General features: G+C 46.9%; 1 protein-coding gene across 1 annotated transcript in view; it reads right to left on the bottom strand.

The window, feature by feature from the left end:
• col28a2a (collagen, type XXVIII, alpha 2a) overlaps window positions 1–19,202 on the bottom strand; it is a 177,599-nt gene that overhangs the window by 61,638 nt on the left and 96,759 nt on the right. Inside the window, exons 15-17 of the mRNA XM_085986214.1 lie at window positions 16,556–16,624; window positions 2,700–2,768; window positions 139–207 (exon numbers count right to left, since the gene is read on the bottom strand). Coding sequence (XP_085842340.1) covers window positions 139–207; window positions 2,700–2,768; window positions 16,556–16,624 — 207 coding nt within the window. The remainder of the gene's footprint in view (window positions 1–138; window positions 208–2,699; window positions 2,769–16,555; window positions 16,625–19,202) is intronic.

Below are 19,202 nucleotides of genomic sequence, written 5' to 3'. Positions count from 1 at the left end.
ATTGAAATAGAGAGTTAATGGACGAGCCATTCCAACCATATTTCTCACAGGTGTTATCTATCCTCCATTAATAAAACATTCAATAGCCATTGATGACTGCACTCTATCATTATTACAATTTGCTCCTCAGGCACCTACTTTTGGTCCTGGCTCTCCAATTCCTCTTTCTCCTGGAGCTCCAACTTCTCCTGGCAAACCTTGATCACCCTGCAGAAATAAGTTTGGGGAATTATGTTCAAATCTAATGAAAAAACATGCCTTGTTCAAATAACCTGAGCGCAAAGTGATGCAACAAACATATAAACCAAATTCAATTCCAAATTCTTAAGACTTATTTCATTTTATTTTCAGAAACGGGGCCTGGATTTCCTGATGTGCGCTTGTGTTGGTCTCACACCGCTAGTGATTGGGCACACATGGTTGGGGAGGGGGTTGGTGGTGGAAACTGGGAAGCTGCCACAGATTTAAAGGCCTTCAGCAGCTGAAAGGGGAAGTGTCATCAATTTGAGCATTGGAAAGGCGCCAGGAAGACAATGCAGCCAGAGGAGCTGCAGGGAAGAGAGCTTCTAATTTCTAAGTATGGTGGGGTGGGATAACAGTCTGCCACTTTTACCCGCCCATGTCCCTGTCCCAAATCCCGGGGATGGGATCATTTAAATAATCGAGGTGGGCACCTTTGCCTGTAGCAGCAGAACAGAGGCATCAACCCCATGGAAGCACTGGATCTCAGAGCAGCACCATGCCACTCCAAGAAGTGGAAGCCTATGGCTTAGATTAGGCTAACAATTTTTAGTACGTTTTATTGGGCCCATCAATAGTCCCAAAGCAGTGGCAATTGATCTTTCCGGCATTGACTCCCATTTGCCTTTCCAGCTTCAGCTCCAGAACAGGACCCACAGCTGCTCTCAGCAGCCAAAGGTCCCACTGGGCCTATCGGGCCACTTTGGGTGAATTTGTGGTGCAGCCTAAGAATGCCCCTGGAATTGCCCCAATCTGCAGGTGCGACGCATTGGTGACAAGGCAGAGGAAACACTCGCCCCCTTGGAACATAAATTCTTTCCCATTTATCAACAGGGCAGAAACCTTATGACTCCCTTGCATCACAAGGAACAATTACATTCACATGAACTGACCTAATAGCAGAGGAGACAGAGCACGCTCATGGATCAATCTTACATCATGTGGAATAATTGCACTGTCAATTAGAAGAATACGCTTCAGGGCTGTAAGTAACTAGAAACTTGACATGCTCAAGAAACTTTAACATTACTCAGAAGTCAATATATGTTCATTGTACATCAATTTAGTTAACAGCGATCTGCTTTTCTGCTGTAACATTAATCCAGAGCAGGGACAGTGCACATATGTTTTCAGAGAATCCTGCGCTTTGAAAGTGTTTATAGCTGCTGCACACATCACTGCAAAGTATGCACTCCATATTAATAAGCAGCAGTAAAATCTCACTGGCAATAGTTGTCTTGGAGGCCCCGGAATTCCTGGGGGCCTGGTCCACCAGTACAAGTGCAGCGAACCGGAAACCCCACCGATCCTAGCCCCGAGCCGGAGACACAGTCCTCAATCCCTGGCACAGAGTCATTTACATGACTAGGACGGTGCACCGTGTCTACAGGGGCCCTTCAGCAGTGGCCACCCCAATCCACCTGCCAGTAGGTGGAGGGGCCTAACGCCATTCTGCTGGGGGGAACCTGAGGCCCAGCCCGGGGTCAAAGGAACAGAAGGTAAGAATGTCTTCAGTTCCGAGGGCAGCTAAGCAGCATTTTAAAAAAGATAACTAATACTTTTGGGATTCATCACATTTCTCTCAGGAGTTCTGGAGCCTATAGTGGGGCCTCAGTGGTATTCATGCTAGCTGTCAGCTGGCTTGGGTTCCACCGAGGCCTATGGTGGGTGTAGAACCGGAATTTCTCAAGGAAGCCCAGGAACTCCCCCACACATGACCCCTTGATGTAGGGGGTGCGGGCAGAAGATCTGCCCATCGTCCCCCCCCCCCCCCCCCATTGAACTTGAAAGGGTCAGTCTCAACAGGCCAGAATCCCGGTTGGAACCAAGTTTTGTCTCAAATACCTGGCTTTGGGCTTTCCGCTCTCTCTATGAATTTTAGGGCCAGAGTGTTTAAATGGGTTTTAATGCACTAAATAAGTGCTGATGTGAAATATTAACATCCATTGGCTGCAACTGAACTATTAATATCTTTTAAAGTAACTGACTGAGTTAGAAAGAAGATTGGAGATTATAAAATAATCTGTACGTTGGAGATGATGGAATGTTGTATGAGGTGTTGGATGGCAATGTTATGGCAAGGAAGGCAACCAGTCAAGAATGAATAATATGAGGTAAGATGAAGTGGAAATTCTGGACATTTGCTTCAGTTTTAGTGGCAGCAGTGAGAAACTGAGCAGAATCCTCACTCAGGAGATTAAATGGATTGGGCAGAACCCATGCTTCAATGAATTGGCTTGTGGAAGGATTTGATTGGACTATTGATTTTAATAGACTTTCTTCACATGTTTCTTTGTTTTCTTGGGACTCAGTGGCTTTTGTGAAATTAAATATATTGAATATCTATTGAACTGATCTTCAAATGCTGTCCAAAAATGAACAGTTACAGTTGAATTCAGAACTTGTTTTTAAATTTGTGAAAATAATGATTTGCTTTAACACCTTTAGGATCTTCTTACCTTTGATCCAGGCAAGCCTTCACCTGGAGGTCCTCTCGAGCCAGGTGGTCCTCTCGGACCCAGTACTCCCTGTTGGTTTATGCAAATAAGATTCAGCAATTCAATGCACTTCCACTAGTGTAATTCTATAATACATTAAAGTAGGTTTGAGGTTTGAGAGGGAGAAGTGAGAGTTTTCAATTTATGTAAGCAAACTTTGAATGAGAAATAAATTTGCCACTTTAAACTGTGCTGAGCTGTTAATGGATGGGTAAACAAACCTACAGATAAACAGTGAGAAGTAGTCAAAGATGTTTTTGGTACAATTCAAAACCAGTACATACCCCCAAAAGACACAAGCTCCACATGTACAGTTAAACAATCATGGTCAACGAATGAGGTAAGAGATAGCATCAAGCTAAAGGAAAAGGCTTACACAATTGCAAAGAAAAGTGGAAATCCAGCAGACTGGGAGAGTTAGAGTCATAGAGTCATAGAGTTACACAGCACGGATAGAGGCCCTTCGGCCCATCGTGTCCGCGCCAGCCATCAAGCCCTGTCTAATCTAATCCCATATTCCAGCATTTGGTCCGTAGCCTTGTATGCTATGGCATTTCAAGTGCTCATCCAAATGCTTCTTAAATGTTGTGAGGGTTCCTGCCTCCACAACCCTTTCAGGCAGTGAGTTCCAGACTCCAACCACCCTCTGGGTGAAAAAGTTCTCTCTCAAATCCACTCTAAACCTCCCGCCCTTTACCTTGAATCTATGCCCCCTTGTTATTGACCCTTCTACTAAGGGAAAAAGCTCCTTAGTATCCATCCTATCTATGCCCCTCATAATTTTGTACACCTCAATCATGTCCCCCCTCAGCCTCCTCTGCTCCAAGGAAAACAAACCCAATCTGCCCAGTCTCTCTTCATAGCTGAAGCGCTCCAGCCCTGGTAACATCCTGGTGAATCTCCTCTGCACCCTCTCCAAAGCGATCACATCCTTCCTGTAGTGTGGCGACCAGAACTGCACACAGTATTCCAGCTGTGGCCTAACCAGTGTTTTATACAGCTCCATCATAACCTCCTTGCTCTTATATTCTATGCCTCGGCTAATGAAGGCAAGTATCCCATATGCCTTTTTTACCACCTTATCCACCTGTTCCGCCGCCTTCAGGGATCTGTGTACTTGCACACCCAGATCCCTCTGACCCTCCGTCTTGCCTAGGGTCTTACCATTCATTGTGTATTCCCTTGCCTTGTTAGTCCCCCCAAAGTGCATCACCTCGCACTTTTCCGGGTTAAATTCCATTTGCCACTGTTCCGCCCATCTGACCAACCCATCTATATCGTCCTGCAGACTGAGACTACCCTCCTCGCTATTTACCACCCTACCAATTTTTGTATCATCCGCGAACTTACTGATCATACCTTTTACATTCATATCCAAGTCATTAATGTAGACCACAAACAGCAAGGGACCCAGCACCGATCCCTGTGGTACCCCACTGGCCACAGGCTTCCAGTCACAAAAACAACCTTCGACCATCACCCTCTGCCTTCTGCCACTAAGCCAGTTTTGTATCCAATGTGCCAAGGCACCCTGGATTCCATGGGCTCTTACCTTCTTGACCAGTCTCCTGTGCGGGACTTTATCGAAGGCCTTACTGAAATCCATGTATACCACATCCACTGCGTTACCCTCATCCACACACCTAGTCACCCCCTCAAAAAATTCAATCAAATTAGTCAGACATGATCTTCCCTTGACAAAGCCATGTTGACTATCCCTGATTAATCCTTGCCTCTCGAAGTGGAGACTAATTTTGTCCCTCAGAATTTTTTCCAATAATTTACCTACCACTGATGTTAGGCTCACTGGCCTGTAGTTCCCCGGTTTTTCCCTACTCCCCTTCTTGAATAATGGTACTACATTAGCGGTTCTCCAGTCCTCTGGCACATCCCCTGTGGCCAGAGAGGTTCTGAATATATGTGTTAGAGCCCCCGCAATCTCTTCCTTTGCCTCACACAGCAGCCTGGGATACATTTCGTCCGGGCCTGGGGATTTATCCATTTTTAGGCCTGCTAAAACCGCCAATACCTCCTCCCTCTCGATGTTAATATGTTCGAGCATATCACAGTCCCCCCGCCCTATTTCTATGTCTACATCGTCCTTCTCCCTTCTCCATAGTGAAAACAGATGCAAAAAATTCATTTAGAACCCCTCCTACATCTTCCGGCTCCACACACAGATTGCCACTTTTGTCCCTAATGGGCCCTATTTTTTCCCTAGTTATCCTCTTACCCTTAATATACTTATAAAACATCTTAGGATTTTTCTTTATTTTGCCCGCCAGTGTTATTTCATGGCCCCTCCTTGATCTCCTAATTTCTTTTTTAAGTATCCCCCTGCACTTTTTGTACTCCCCTAGGGCTTCCTCCGTCTTTAGCCTTTTGTATCTGCCAAAAGCCCTCCTTTTTTTCCTAATCCATTCTCGTATATCCCCTGACATCCAAGGTTCCCTGTGGTTTTTGGAACCACCCTTGACCTTTACGGGAACATGTTGCCATTGTATGATCTCAATCTCCCTTCTGAAAGCCTCCCATTGCTCCGATGCGGATTTTCCTACAAGTAGCTGATCCCAGTCCATTTTGGCCAGGTCCTGCCTTATCCTATTAAAATCGGCCTTCCCCCAATCTAGAACCTTTATTTCCGGCCCATCCCTGTCCTTTTCCATGACCACCTTAAATCTCACCATATTATGGTCACTGTCACCAAAGTGCTCACCTACTAGCACTTCTTCCACTTGGCCGGCCACATTCCCTAGAATTAGGTCCAGTACCGCCCCCTCTCTTGTAGGACTTTCTACATGCTGGCTCAAAAAGCTCTCCTGGATGCACTTTAAGAATTCTACACCCTCTGAGCCTTTCACACTCTGACTATCCCAGTTAATATTGGGGAAGTTGAAATCCCCCATTATTATTACCTTATTATTTGCACATTTCTCTGAGATTTGCCTACATATCTGTTCCTCTATCTCCCCGTGACTGTTTGGAGGCCTATAGTACACTCCCAGCAAAGTGCTTGCCCCCTTTTTGTTTTTAAGCTCCACCCATATGGCCTCATTAGAGGAACCTGCTAATATATCATCCCTCCTTACTGCAGTAATTGACTCCTTAATTAATATTGCGACACCCCCTCCTCTTATACCTCCCCCTCTGTCTCGCCTGAAGATTCTGTACCCCGGAATATTGAGCTGCCAGTCTTGCCCCTCCCTCAACCATGTCTCCGTGATAGCAACAATATCATACTCCCATGTGTTTATCAACACCTTCAGTTCATCCACCTTATTTGCAAGACTCCTTGCATTAAAATAGATGCCATCCAGCCTTGCCCTTATATATTTGCCCTGTCTACCAAGCTGACTTGTTTTTTTCTCTATAATTGGCAGCACATCACCCCCTATTTCAGCTCCCCTCTGTATCCCATCCCCCTGCCAAGTTAGTTTAAACCCCCCCCAACAGTGCTAGCAAACCTCCCCGCAAGGATATTTGTCCCGCTCTGGTTCAGGTGCAACCCGTCCGACTTGTACAAGTCCCACCTTTCCCAGAAGCAGGCCCAGTGATCCAGGAAACTAAAACCCTCCCTCCTGCACCAACTCTTTAGCCACGCATTCATCTGTTCTATCCTCCTATTCCTATACTCACTAGCACGTGGCACTGGGAGTAATCCAGAGATTACAACCTTTGATGTCCTGCTCTTTAATCTGCTACCTAGCTCCCTAGTTAGAAAAAGCAATACAATACAATACAATACAAATCGCTTTATTGGCATGATAAGGTACATCTTATGTTGCCAAAGCATCAAAATACATTTATGGTTGAACACATAAACGCGGTTCCATTCATACAGTGTATAAACAGGTATATCCCTGAGTTTATAAATATATTTTCGCCTTGTTTATATATACTCTTGTCTTAGTTTACTGGTTGTCCCTCTGTTCATGGCAAGCTGTAACATAGTGTGCCGCCAGTGTTACACAGCTTCTCTCCTCCCCCAGTAGGAATGGGAGTTTTTGGTTGTCAGTCAGATTTCTGAATTCAGGGCATATTTGTGAGAATTTTTGATAGAAATTCTCTCTGATGCCCTGATATTTTCCACAGGCTGTGAGGAAGTGCATCTCTGTCTCAACTACTCCCTGACTGCAGTGAGAGCATATTCTGTCTTCTCTTGGCAGCCTGGTCTGCCTGTGTCTGCCTTTTTCGATCGCTAGGCTATGTTCGCTAAGTCTGTACCTTGTCAAGGTTCTTCTCAGTTTGTTATCCTTTACCATGGTCAGGTAATCAGCTATATTGTATTGTCTGTTTAGGGCCAAGTAGCAATTGAGTTTGCTTTGGGTTTTTGTTGTTTCTGCCCAATATGACAGATATTTTTCCTTTTGCTTAGCAACGATTGTGTTGGGTCGAATTCTTTGTGTTACCCTGTCACTGTCCTGGGGCTGGTTATTGTTAGTATTGTTATTAGTTACTTTATTGAGTCCCAGGACTAGTTGACTGAGGGTATTCTTCTTTATGGTCAACTCTTGGCATTTCAGGGCGTCGTAGTGATAGCATTGGGGGTTGCTCATTTGTAGGTGATTCCAAAATTTGGTGGCTCTTTTTTGGATAGTGATTATTAATGGGTATTGGCCTAGTTCCGCCCTGCATGCGTTGTTTACTGTTTTCCTTTGAGTCCGGAGGATACTTTTACAGAATTCCGCATGTAGGATCTCAATTGGGTGTTTGTCCCATTTTGCAAAATCTTGTTGTGTTAGTGGTCCCCAGACCTCACTGCCATAGAGTGCAATTGGTTCAATTACTGATTTGAAAATTTTGAGCCAAATGCTAATTGGGATTTCTATTTGGATTGATTTTTTGATGGCATAGAAAGCCCTTCTTGCTTTCTCTTTCAGTTCATTCACAGCCAGTTTGAAGTTTCCCGTAGAACTGACTTTTAAGCCCAAGTATGTGTAGTGAGTGGTTTGTTCAATTTTGGTTGTTCCTACTGTGAAATTTATTGTGGGTCCATGTTGCTTGGATCTTTGCTGGAACACAAGGACTTTGGTTTTTTGGGGATTTATTGTCAGGGCCCAAGTCTGGCAGTACGACTCCAGCAGGTCCAGGTTCTGCTGTAGACCCTCCTTAGTTGGTGACAGCAGAACCAGGTCGTCGGCATAGAGGAGGAATTTAACCTTGGATTCATATAGGGTGAGGCCGGGTGCTGTAGATTGTTCAAGTAGTTTTGCCAATCCATTAATGTAAATATTAAAGAGTGTCGGTGAGATTGGCGAGCCCTGCGTCACCCCCCGCCCCTGTGGGAAGTATTTTGTTTGTTTGTCTCCAATTTTAACTGCACATTTATTGTTTGCATACATTGATTTAATTACATCATATGTTTTCCCTCCTACCCCGCTTTCGATAAGTTTCAGGAATAAACCGTCATGCCAGATGGAGTCGAAAGCCTTCTGGAAATCTACAAAGCATGCGTAGATTTTGCTTTTGTTATGGTGAACGTGTTTGTCAATTAGGGTCTGTAGGGTGAAGATATGATCGGATGTTCTATAGTTTGGCAGGAATCCAATTTGGCTTTTACTCAAGACATTGTGCTCTTCAAGGAAGTTTATAAGTCTTTTGTTTATGATGCTACAGAATACCTTCCCCAGGTTACTGTTTACACAGATGTCTCGATAGTTGTTTGGGTCGATTTTGTCCCCACTTTTGTATATGGGTGTTATGAGTCCTTTGTTCCAGATGTCAGGGAAATAACCGACACTCAGAACCAAGTTGAAGAGTTTTAGGATAGCCAGTTTCAGTTTGTCGTCTGCGTGTTTAATCATCTCGTTTAGTATGCCGTCTGTCCCGCAAGCTTTTCCTGGTCGCAGGTCCTTGAGTTTTTCAAGAAGTTCTTTTTCTGTTATTATGGCGTCTAGCGGGTTTTGGTTATCTTTTATGGCCATTTCAAGCTTTTCAAGTTTTTTGCGTATTTGGTGTTGCTCTGGTCCTAGTGTGTTTTTCTGGTATAATTTTTCAAAGTGGTTTACCCATGTGTCCCCATTTTGAATGGACAAATCGTCGTGTTGTTTTTTGTGTAGTGTTTTCAAGTTGTCCCAGAAACAATTCGACTCAATGGATTCCTCCATGGAGCTGAGTGTATTCTTAATAAATTGCTCTTTTTTGGTCCTGAGTGTGTTTCTGTATTGTGTTAGCGTCTGACAATAAGTAAGGCGTAATTCCTCGTTTTCTGGATGTCTGTGTTTTTGGTTTGATAGTTTTCTAAGTTTTTTCCTCATGTTATGGCAATCATGGTCAAACCATTTTTCATAGTTTTTTGTTTTGGGTTTGTTCTTGCGAGCTTTCAAGTTTGCATTTGTTGCCAAATTATCAAAAATATTGTTTAGTTTACTAACTGCCCGGTTTACGCCTTCTTTATTGTGAGTGTATATGTTATCCAGAAAGGTGTCTAAGAGAGCCTGAGTTGATGCATTGCTAATTGTTTTCTGGTATTTTTCCGTGTCGTTTTTGGCCCATCTGTACGATTTTTTGGTGTTGTACAGTTTACTGGGTTGTGTTTCTATGTTGTTTGTTTCTGTCTTTTTGAGAAACATAGTAATTTGACTGTGATCTGACAGTGTTGTTTGTGGTTTGACTGTGAATGCTCTGAAAGAGGATGGGTCCAAGTCTGTAATCATATAGTCTACTGTGCTGCAGCCAAGAGGTGAGCAGTAGGTCGATCTTCCTAGGAGGTCTCCTATGAACCTACCATTGACAATGTACAGACCCAGGTTTCGACAGAGCTGTAGTAGCTGTTTACCGTTGGTATTTGACTGCTTGTCGCAGTTATGCCTGTATGGAAGGGAAGGGATGTCAAAGTGGTTATTCCCGAATACGTAATTGTTTCCCTGATTATTGGTGAAGTCTGGTTCTTCGCCCGTTCTTGAATTGAGGTCCCCACAGATCAACACGTTCCCCTGGGCCTGGTATTGGATAATTTCCCCCTCCATGTTGGAGAAGGTGTCCTCTTTGTAGTACGGGGAATCGATTGGAGGGATATAAAGTGCGCAAATGTAAACATCTTGGGTGTTTGAGATAATCTCCCTCTCAAGTTTGAGCCACATATGGTTTTCGCCCTTTTTTATAAATTTGATGTAATTCTTAAGTTCTGTTTTAAACCAGATCAGTATGCCTCCGGAGTCTCTGCCTTGGGTTACACTTGGTAATTTATTGGAGGGGACCACTAGCTCAGTGTACCCTTGGGGACAGCCGGTGTGTCCTTTTTCTTTATACCAAGTTTCCTGTAAAATGATAATATCTAGATCTTTAGTTTCCTCTATGAACTCTGGGGTCCTACTCTTCACTTCTCACAGTGAAGAGCGTAGACCTTGGATATTCCAGGTCGAAATATATAAGGATTTCATGTTAAGTTTTATCTTTTTCTATGATAGGTTAAAGAGTGGTACGTGTTTGTCGTGTCTAAGTGTGGGGAAAAAAAAGATCACCCCAGTTGTCTACAAAAGTTAATACAATTTGGTTACAGTTCTTTCTATTAATTAGTCCTTGATCCATAAGGCGGAAGTAGATGCTGCTGCACATCTGCTTATTGTCTCTTAATGGATTGTTTCTGTCTGAGGTATTGCGTACGTCCTGTGCATCTCTCCCTCTGTCTGGCTGGTAGCGGTCCTATTCCCCTGTGGGACAGGAGTGGTGCAGGTCTGATAATGTTGTTTTGCATGGGGATCCTCTCCGGTCTCGGTTGGTGTGGTGGTGGTCTTTGTAGTGTTCCTGATATGTACCCCGCTGATCTCTGGTGGTCGGGGGGGGGTCCTCTTGGAGTCTGGGTATGGACCCGGTTAAAAGCGACGTCCTTCAGGGCTTTAGCAAAGATCGATATTTTTTGCCTTTGGATGTGGACGTGGTCGTAAAGACATTCTTCATCGAGGGTGGGGTGTTGGGCCAGGTGTACGTTGTGGTTTGATTCGCATTCTGTTGCTATGCTGGCATTTATCTCATGAATTGTGTTGTTGTTGAAGTCTGTTCTCGGCAATATTGTGGAAACAGTGATTCTAGTGTTTGGAAATGTACTGCTTGCCTTCCTAATCATTGCTCTGAGCGATGTTGCTACCTCTTTCTGTTTGGCCTTTAGGTCATTTGTGCCCGTGTGTATTATTATGTGTTGGGGGGAGCCTAATCTGGCTTTGGTCAGCCATCCCATGGCTCTGTCTGTTGTTGGGCACCAAATCTTTTCTACTTTACTTCTAGGGAAGAGCTTTTTCTCCCATAGAAATTTCCCATTTGAGTCTATGAGTATTACGACGTCAGCCTTGTTTGTGTTTACTGTCTGGTGGCTTTCGCCTGGACTCATAGTGTGTGTGCTGGGCTGGGGTGTCTGGTGTGTGCGTACCTCTTGTGAGCGGCTCGCTTGTGGTTCCATGGTGGTGGGGGAAGATTGCGAGTCAGCATGCTGGTCGGTCTGTGTGGCACCCCTTGTATTGTGTGTCTGTTGCTTTTGTTCCGTGTGGGAGTGCAGCCGTTCCGTCCGGCTCTGTCTTGTCTTATCTCTAGTCTCTGGTTGCTGGTCTAATGGTGTTTTCTCTCCTCTATGGCTCTCTTCTTTTTCCTGCAGCTCTTTCACCTGATTCTTAAGTAGATTCACCTGGTTATCAAGTCTATTCAGCTCTCTCTTGTGTCTCTCCCTCTCCTGCTTTTGTTTGTCATTCAATTTGAGGACCTCCTCTCTAAGTTTAACCATCTCTATCTCTAATTGATAAAATTTATCTTTTGGTTGTATCTGGCTGTGTGATCCCGGGGTATGTGTCTGGTCGGCCCTGGAAGGCTCACTCACTTCCTGGCTAAGCTGGTCGGCCCTGGAAGGCTCACTCACTTCCTGGCTATGCTGCTCTTCTCTTGGTGGGCTGGGAATGGTAGGGGAACTACGTGTGGCTTCCTCCGTGGTAGTTATGCTGGGGTTTGTCAGTTGTATCGTGTGGCTGTGGTGCCCCGGGGTTAGTGTCTGGTTTGAACTGTGTGGCTCGTTCATCCCTTGACCATGCAGATTTTCTCCTGGTAAGTTGTCAATGTTGGGGGGAGTGCGGGCCACTCTGGGGCTGTTCATTCCCCTCGTAGTTGATCTTTTCAGTGTCCTGAAGGCCGTTGCAAATTTGTCGAGGTTGCCTTGCACTAATATTGTTCCGGTATTGTACGCGTTGACAGTCGTGATTGAACTGTCTCCTGGTGTGTTAATTTTCATTATGGACCCATTTGCGGTATTTTTTAGCTTAACACTGGTATAGTGTGATTTTATTGCTCTGATCCAAGCCGCTGGCTGATCTGAGTAGAATATGAGGTTACTTTTTGTCCCATTGTTGTAACAGTCAGTAAAGAGAGTTTCTGGTTTTTCTCTCATCTGAGCATGCTTGATCGTTTTTATAGCTTTTTTTGTGGTGTTGGGGGGAATCTGGAAGCGGGGCTGTTGTGGATCTTCTGATTCGCTCATTTTTGGTAAAGTATTGTTGATCTTAGAATAAGCTTTTCTGGGGCCCCGGGTTTGGTGTTACCCTCTCCCTGTTCGCGAACTTTCCCGGTCCCCCTCTCCGACCCCGTGGTCCCTGGGCCTCGGCTCCTGGGTTCACCCTTCTCAGGTCTGAGTCTGTGAGCCACTGTTTCCCGGTGCCTTCGGGCTGTTCCCCTCCCCCTCAGAGGTCTCTGGGCCTCTGTTTCGGCCTGGCTCCTCGGGCCTTTCCCTGGGCCTCCCTCCCTGGGCCCTGTACTCACGGTCTTGGTTGCGAGCCTTCTGGTTGCTCTCCTTCTCCTCAGAGGTCTCTGTGCCTGCTGGCCTGGCTCCTCGGGCCTTTCCCGTGCTGGATTGTTGGGCTGTGGCCCGAGTCCCCTCGGCTGTGCTGATTGCTGGATTTCCGGGCTGCGTTCCGAATCTCCTCGGCTGTGCCGATTTCTGCGATGCGGCCCGAGTCCTCTCCGCTGTGCCGATTGCCGGGCTGCGTTCCGGATCTCCTCGGCTGTGCCGATTTCTGGGATGCGGCCCGAGTCCCCTCGGCTGTGCCGGTTGCTGGACCGCTGGGCTGCGGCCCGAGTCACCTCGCCTCCTCGAACTCGGTCCCGATGCCGCCGACTCAACCACCGCTGCTGAAGCCCCGTGTGGCTGCCGTTCACTGGTTTGTGTAGTTCTTCTCTTGTTTCTTTTTTTTTGCTTTGGCTTTTTTTTTCCCTCTATTTTCCTCTGGGTTTTTTTTTTCTTTGGTAGTCTTTCTGGCGGTCTTTTCCTTCTCTACTTTGTCTAGACTAATCTAAACTTAAACTAACCTAAACTAAACTAACTTAACTAGAACTAAATTTAATTTTAAAACCTTTTTAAAAATTGAAATGAAATGAAACTTTTTTTCCCCACTTTAGACACTAAAAACACTAAAATCTCAGCAGCCCATCTTCAGCATGTGTATAAAGGGATACAAAGGGGGAGAAATTCGGTATCGCCCCGTTTGGGGCGCAATTATCGGCCGGGCGTAAAGTTTAGCGCCTGGCGCTAATTATCGCCTCCGACTGCAAACTTGGCTTCTATCGCCCCCTGGAGGTGATTCGAGTGCTAAATCAGGCACTACACACCTCTCTCAAGGTGCTAATGCGAGGAGCGAGGCGCTAACTCAGCGCTGGCGAAGCTCATGCGATGTCAGTTAGCAATGGAACACAGACACACTGGCACCGGCTAGTTCTTAAAGGGGAGGGTCGATCTTACTCTCCATCCACACCCTGCTCATTGCAGCCTTGAATCTTGGCCTGGAGAGACCTGTACATCAAATCTGCTGGAAAGAACAATGGAGAGGCCCAGGGAAAGAGCTCAGAGTGCAGCCCCCATAGTCTCTTCTAAATCGATGCAAGGAAGATCAAATCAAAATGAACCTGCAAAGTGCTGCTCAGCACCCAAAACTCCTTCACACAGCATTGGGCTCTCTCTCTTTCAGAATGCGTGGTGCAAAAATGTCACCAACAAAAAAAGGCAGGAAGCGGTCACCTTTAAATAGCGCTCCCCCAGTCCCTTTCGACTGCAAAACGCTCCCCTCAACCTGTCGTTGCTAGCGGCAGGCGGTAAGGCAGGGGGTGCCACTCAATATCCGGTCCGGGGTGCTACCGGGGCATTGCACGCTCGACTGACGTCACGCTCTGCGGGCGCAGGAGATCGTGGCGGTAGTGTTTAACGCCGCCACAAAATGTCTGGTCAATTTCGCAAGCGGCGCAAACATCGCTGCGCTCGGGCGCTAGTTGCATTGCGCCCCATTAGCGCCCTCTTAGGAAGCGCAAAGCAACCGAATTTTTCCCCCAAAGAAAGTAATAAAAAGTGCAAAAGGGATTATGAATAAAACTTGCATGGGCTATCAAAGCTAACAGTAAAAGCTTTCATAAATATATTTAAGAGTAATTTTGACTTTGTGTGACAGTATAAAGTGTGATAGCGAATCGGCAGCCCGTTTTACATCTCTCCAGATTTTTATTTCCATTGAAGTCATCTGGAGTGCTGTGTTCAGTTTTGGACACCGAACCTCAGGAAAGATATATTAACCCTCGAGGGGGTACAGCGGAGATTCACCTGGATGATACCAGAGCTTAAAGAATTAAATTATGAGGACAGGTTGCATAAACGCAGTTTGTATTCCCTTGAGTTTAGAAGGGTGAGGGGTGATCTAGTCGAGGTGTTTGAAATGTTAAAATGATCCGATAGGGTAAATACAAAGGCCCCAATTTTAACTCCCCCTGCCTGGCAGACACCAGGTGAAAGGGCGGTTAAAATGAGGGCAGTCACTTAGCCCCTTTGATCCCGCTGCCTTCCCGTCGTGTCCCGATGTTAACCTGCTCTTTTGAGCATGCGAGTAGGACACCTGCAGGAAGGAAGCGGGGTCCTTCTTTAAATATGCAGATCGAGTCTCAATGATGTCATCAGGACCCGCTCTGCGATATTTGTTGGAGGCCTGAGCGGGGGAGCAGTGGCGGCTTCTCCGTCAGGCCAGACCTGCCGGGAGGTGGATTGTGGGCCAGAAGAGGCCCAGGCAGGTAAGTTTTAAAATTTAATTTTAGGTTTCCTTGTGGGCCAGGAGGAGCCCGAGTCCTTCCCCCACCCACCCGTCAACCGACTGCTGGGTCTGTTCCCACTGGTCCCCAGCTGCGGCCTCCTGCCGTCGAATTCCTCCTCCCGTCTGCTGGCCAGGTAGTGGATCTGGCCCTGTTTGGACCAGACTCCGGGAAAATGTATGGAAATGAGGACTGAACTCCCCAGGGTGCCGCCCACTTCAGGGCTCGCACACATCGCATTCTCCCCCCTTTAAAATCAGGGCCAGAGATGCTATTTCTTCTCTTGGGGGAATCCAGAATAAGGCACAATCTTAAAATTAGAGCCAGGCCATTCAGGAGTGAAATCAGGAAACACTTTTTCACACAAAGGCTAGTGAACATCTGGGGCTCGCCCTGTTTGGGGCGCTAACTTTTGAAAAGTAGAAAAAGTAGCGCCAGGCGCTAATGATTCTCTCCTACCGGGAAATTCAGCTTTAGCGCTCCAAGAGGGAAGTGGAGCGCTAAATCAGGTGCTAACCACTTCTCCTAGGGCGCTACAATCTGAGAGCGGGGCAGTAGCGGCAGACCACTGAACAATTTGGAGCGCATCACTAACGGCATCAGAGGCTGCTTCCCTCGCTTAAAGGGAAGGGCCAATGAGGGTGCACAACCTACTTGTCGGCAGTTCTGCGTTGCAAGGCGACCTGGGCGACTGCCATTACAGCCCCAAACACTCTCACAAAGTGGAGGGCTTGGACATCTTGCAGCAATGACACATCAAAAGCTTTGGGCAGGCACTAGACTGGTGCAAATAAGAAAGGTTGGCCTACCTGAAAACCATTCCCTTTAAGTAGCGCTCCCCAACTGGCCAGCTGAGTTGACAACGCCTCCTCTTCCTGCTGTTGTTCATGCCCGGCAATACAGCACGGGGCAGGAGGCAATTTCACATCCGGGGTGATAACGGAGCGCTGTGCACTTTATGACGTCACAATCTGCGAGGTGCTAGAGGCCCAGGTAGTAAGAAACCGGCACTGAAGTTCGCGGGTGTCGCTGCATTCGCCGCACCCAGTCGCTAACCCCTTAGTGCCCAGTTAGCGCCCCCCCTTCCCCCCCAGGCGCTAACGGGAGGCGCTAACCAACCAAATTTTCCACCCCTGGAATTCTCTCCTCTAAAAGGCTGTGGATGCTGGGTCAATAGAAATTTCCAAGACGGAGATTGACAGATTTTATTAGGTAAGACTATCAAGGGATATAGATTAAAGGTGGGTAAAAGAGTTGAGGTACAGATCAGCCATGATTGAATTGAATGGTGGAACAGGCTCAAGAGGCTGAATGGCCTACTCTTGTTAAATCATGATAAAGACATGAACAGTTTTCAAACAAACACCAGCCCGGAATATTCTCAGGGCCTGGGGCATAGTGGAGGGAGAGGATAAAGTGGGTGCAAGAGGCCTGGTCGGACGAGAAAAATTGGGCAGGACTTGGAAACACCAAGGAGGTAGTTTTAACCTAAATTTAAGCCCAGCAGGAAACTAACGGGATGGAATTAGCCGCCCATTTTACCCCGCAGAAGAACATCTTTGCACCTCTCAGGAGTAATAGAGGGCCTCCCCAATAGGCTGTCCAGCGCCACATCTTTCTGCCTCCCAGCAGACGCCTATGTTGTGCTCATACTGGCGCGACACTAAAATATTTACCCCGAATTACAATTTTGCTTGGAATGGATGTCATATACGGAGCTTTATGTGGTGTGGGAAATTCTTGATTGTTTACATTAAAAATACAAGTCAAATATTCACCTTTTCACCTTGGATTCCAATACCAGATGGACCAAGAGGGCCGGGTAATCCAGGAAAACCTACTTCACCCTGATGTAGTACAAAAGACAATAAAAATGAGAAAACACAGCAACAAAAAAAAAAAAAATTTTAAACAACTGAAATTATTTTTGCATACCAAACAAATTTCACATGCTAGTTCTGTCTTCTGCTCTTCATATTTATTCTTGAATAATCTTAAACTCCTAAAGTCTCAGGCCCCGATTTTCTGGCCGCTGTTGGGCGGCTTTTCATGCGGCCGGGGGCCGAAAATCGGCGAAAAAGCGGGTCAGGACCCCCCCCCCGCCTGATTCCCCGCCCCGTCCGACTTTCGGACCGCTGTTTCCCCGCACCCCGCTTCAGTCCCGGCCGCCGCTGGTGGGACTGCTTGTCGGAGCATTAATCACCAATGATCTCCTTGTTAAGGAAGATTTTCCGGGGCCGTTGCGACTTTGGGGCTTTCCCCACCTGAAACCCGCCTGCGGGGAACCCCGCCGATGAGAGCTGGCGTGAAAACAGCTGGCTTGCTTGCTTGCAGCAGCAGGTCGCTGAGGGCTGAAGAGATTTAAAGAGGCAGCATTTGCAGGCTGCAGGACCTTATTGATCAAGGCTTGGGGGAACTTTTTGAAGCCTTAGGAGCAGCTGTAGGAAGTTGGAGCCTCACACACTTCTCCAGTGTGAGCTCCTGGGACGCCCCTCTCACCACCCTAACTCAGCACCTCCTCAACGGAGGCATCTGCCAGAAGCATGGGACGCCTTTGTTACCTTCCCTTCCTGGCATTAGAGGATCTCCAACAGCAGAGGCGGCAGCAGCAGAACCAGGAACAGCAGGATGAGCACCAGGAGCACCAGGCTGCTGCTCACTCACCTGAAGCTGCACAGGCCAGAAGGGGCCAGCGCTTGGAAGTGGCTTGAGAGCACCTTGCTGCACTTTAGGGGGCCAGTGGGACCCGTTTCTGCAATGGCAGTCCTACTCCGAAGGACTTCCATGAAGATCTGGTTTCTCTATTCAACAGATGGCCAACGCTCCTCAAGAGATGTCATTCTCTTATGAGCAATCACCATGTTTTCCATACCCTGGCAAGTTATCTCCTGCATGGAGGTTGCCAACCTTTCCATGGTGATGCGTTCATGCGCCAATGACTCCACAAAGGCTCTGCTCATGGTCGCTATGGACTCCTCCATTCGCTCCACACTCGCAGCGACCCTGAAGACAAAACCTGCCAGAGACTCCTGCATCTGTGCATGGAGATCCATCACCTCTTCTCTTGTGGATGGACCCAGAGGCAGAGGGTCGACATGCAGTGCAGCAGAGCTGAGCTGGCAGAGTCCTGCGCCCTCCGACGAGGACTCTCCACTGCTGTCCCTGTCTCCAGAATCTGCTGAGGCTCACTTGTGAGTTGTGAAACACCAGGTGACAACACTACTCTATGTTCCGAAGGTCCCCCCGAGGTGTGAGTGTCTGTGCTGGTGCTGGGTGCGCTTACTTCTGCTGACGCTGTGCCCTCAGAGGTTGGAGCTTCCTCTGAGGAGTCTGGCTGCACAGCCTCTTCCTCCTCCACAGTGAGGACGAGGGCTCTGGATGGTACTGTGGGGGAGTAAAGGAAGGAGATAGAGATGTAATGCCAAGGCTCTTCTGGTGACTCCTAGCGAGTTGGCATCTGCTGACACCTGCATCCATGCAGCATTAGTCTCAGTGGGAGGCCTCTTCCTCGCTGACCTAGGGAAGAGGACCTCCCTGTGGGCCCTAACCCCATCCAATAATGCCTGCAGTGAAGCCTCGTCGAATTTGGAGGCAGCTCGGGGTCTGGCACTGGCCACAGCTGGTGCAGGCTCCTCTGCCATAGTGCAAGAGTGGCTGAGAAGCCTGCAGAGGTGGAGAAGCTTGCTGGACACTTTGAAAGCACCACGAATGATGACATCATACTGTGGGGATTTCTGACTCGAATTGGACAATTAGCAAGGCTTCCCACATGCTGGGAATTAATTGGCCAATTGAGGGAAAATTGCGTGGAGCTGGCTGACACTTTTTTATGTGTGTCAGAAACCCCACATTCAGGGAAACCCGACCATTTCCCACACAAGCCGAAAATCGGGGCCTCAATGTCCCATTCTGCAGTCAGAAATTTCATGCAAAGCATTTGCTGTTGTTTTAATCTAACTGGTATGAACAGAATTACCTGATAATTTTCACATTCACAAAGCAGCCATTTTCTCAGACTAATATAGAAAAATATTTAGGTAGCTTTATTCAAATAATGTTTGTAATCCATGGGTAAGAGTCAATTAGCAGTTCATTAAAATGGAGTGCACCCTCAAGACTGATCAAAATGTACGAAGAGCCAAGGCTATCAGTTTTATTTGAAGTTGTTGAAGCTTAAGCTCTTTCCCAAGCCCACATGGACTGCCTACCATCACTTCCGAAAGTTGGAAAATAACACACCATCAGACCAATGCATAGATGCTAAGAGTACTAGATTTACTTACAGGCTAAATAATACACAGAAGCCAAAGACACAGCAGGATACCCAATAGCACAATACTTAAAAACAATGAAGCTAGAATCAATCCACAAGGGATTAATATATCCTTTTAAGAATGGTGTTTGCTACCGAGTCTGATAAGTAAC

This window comes from Somniosus microcephalus, chromosome 4, assembly GCF_052327205.1.
Source record: "Somniosus microcephalus isolate GS21.2 chromosome 4, FLI_Smic_1.0, whole genome shotgun sequence".
In the NCBI taxonomy this organism is placed as follows: domain Eukaryota; kingdom Metazoa; phylum Chordata; class Chondrichthyes; order Squaliformes; family Somniosidae; genus Somniosus; species Somniosus microcephalus.
Note: the sequence above shows the minus strand (reverse complement) of the source record. Positions and strands in the feature narration are given on the sequence as shown.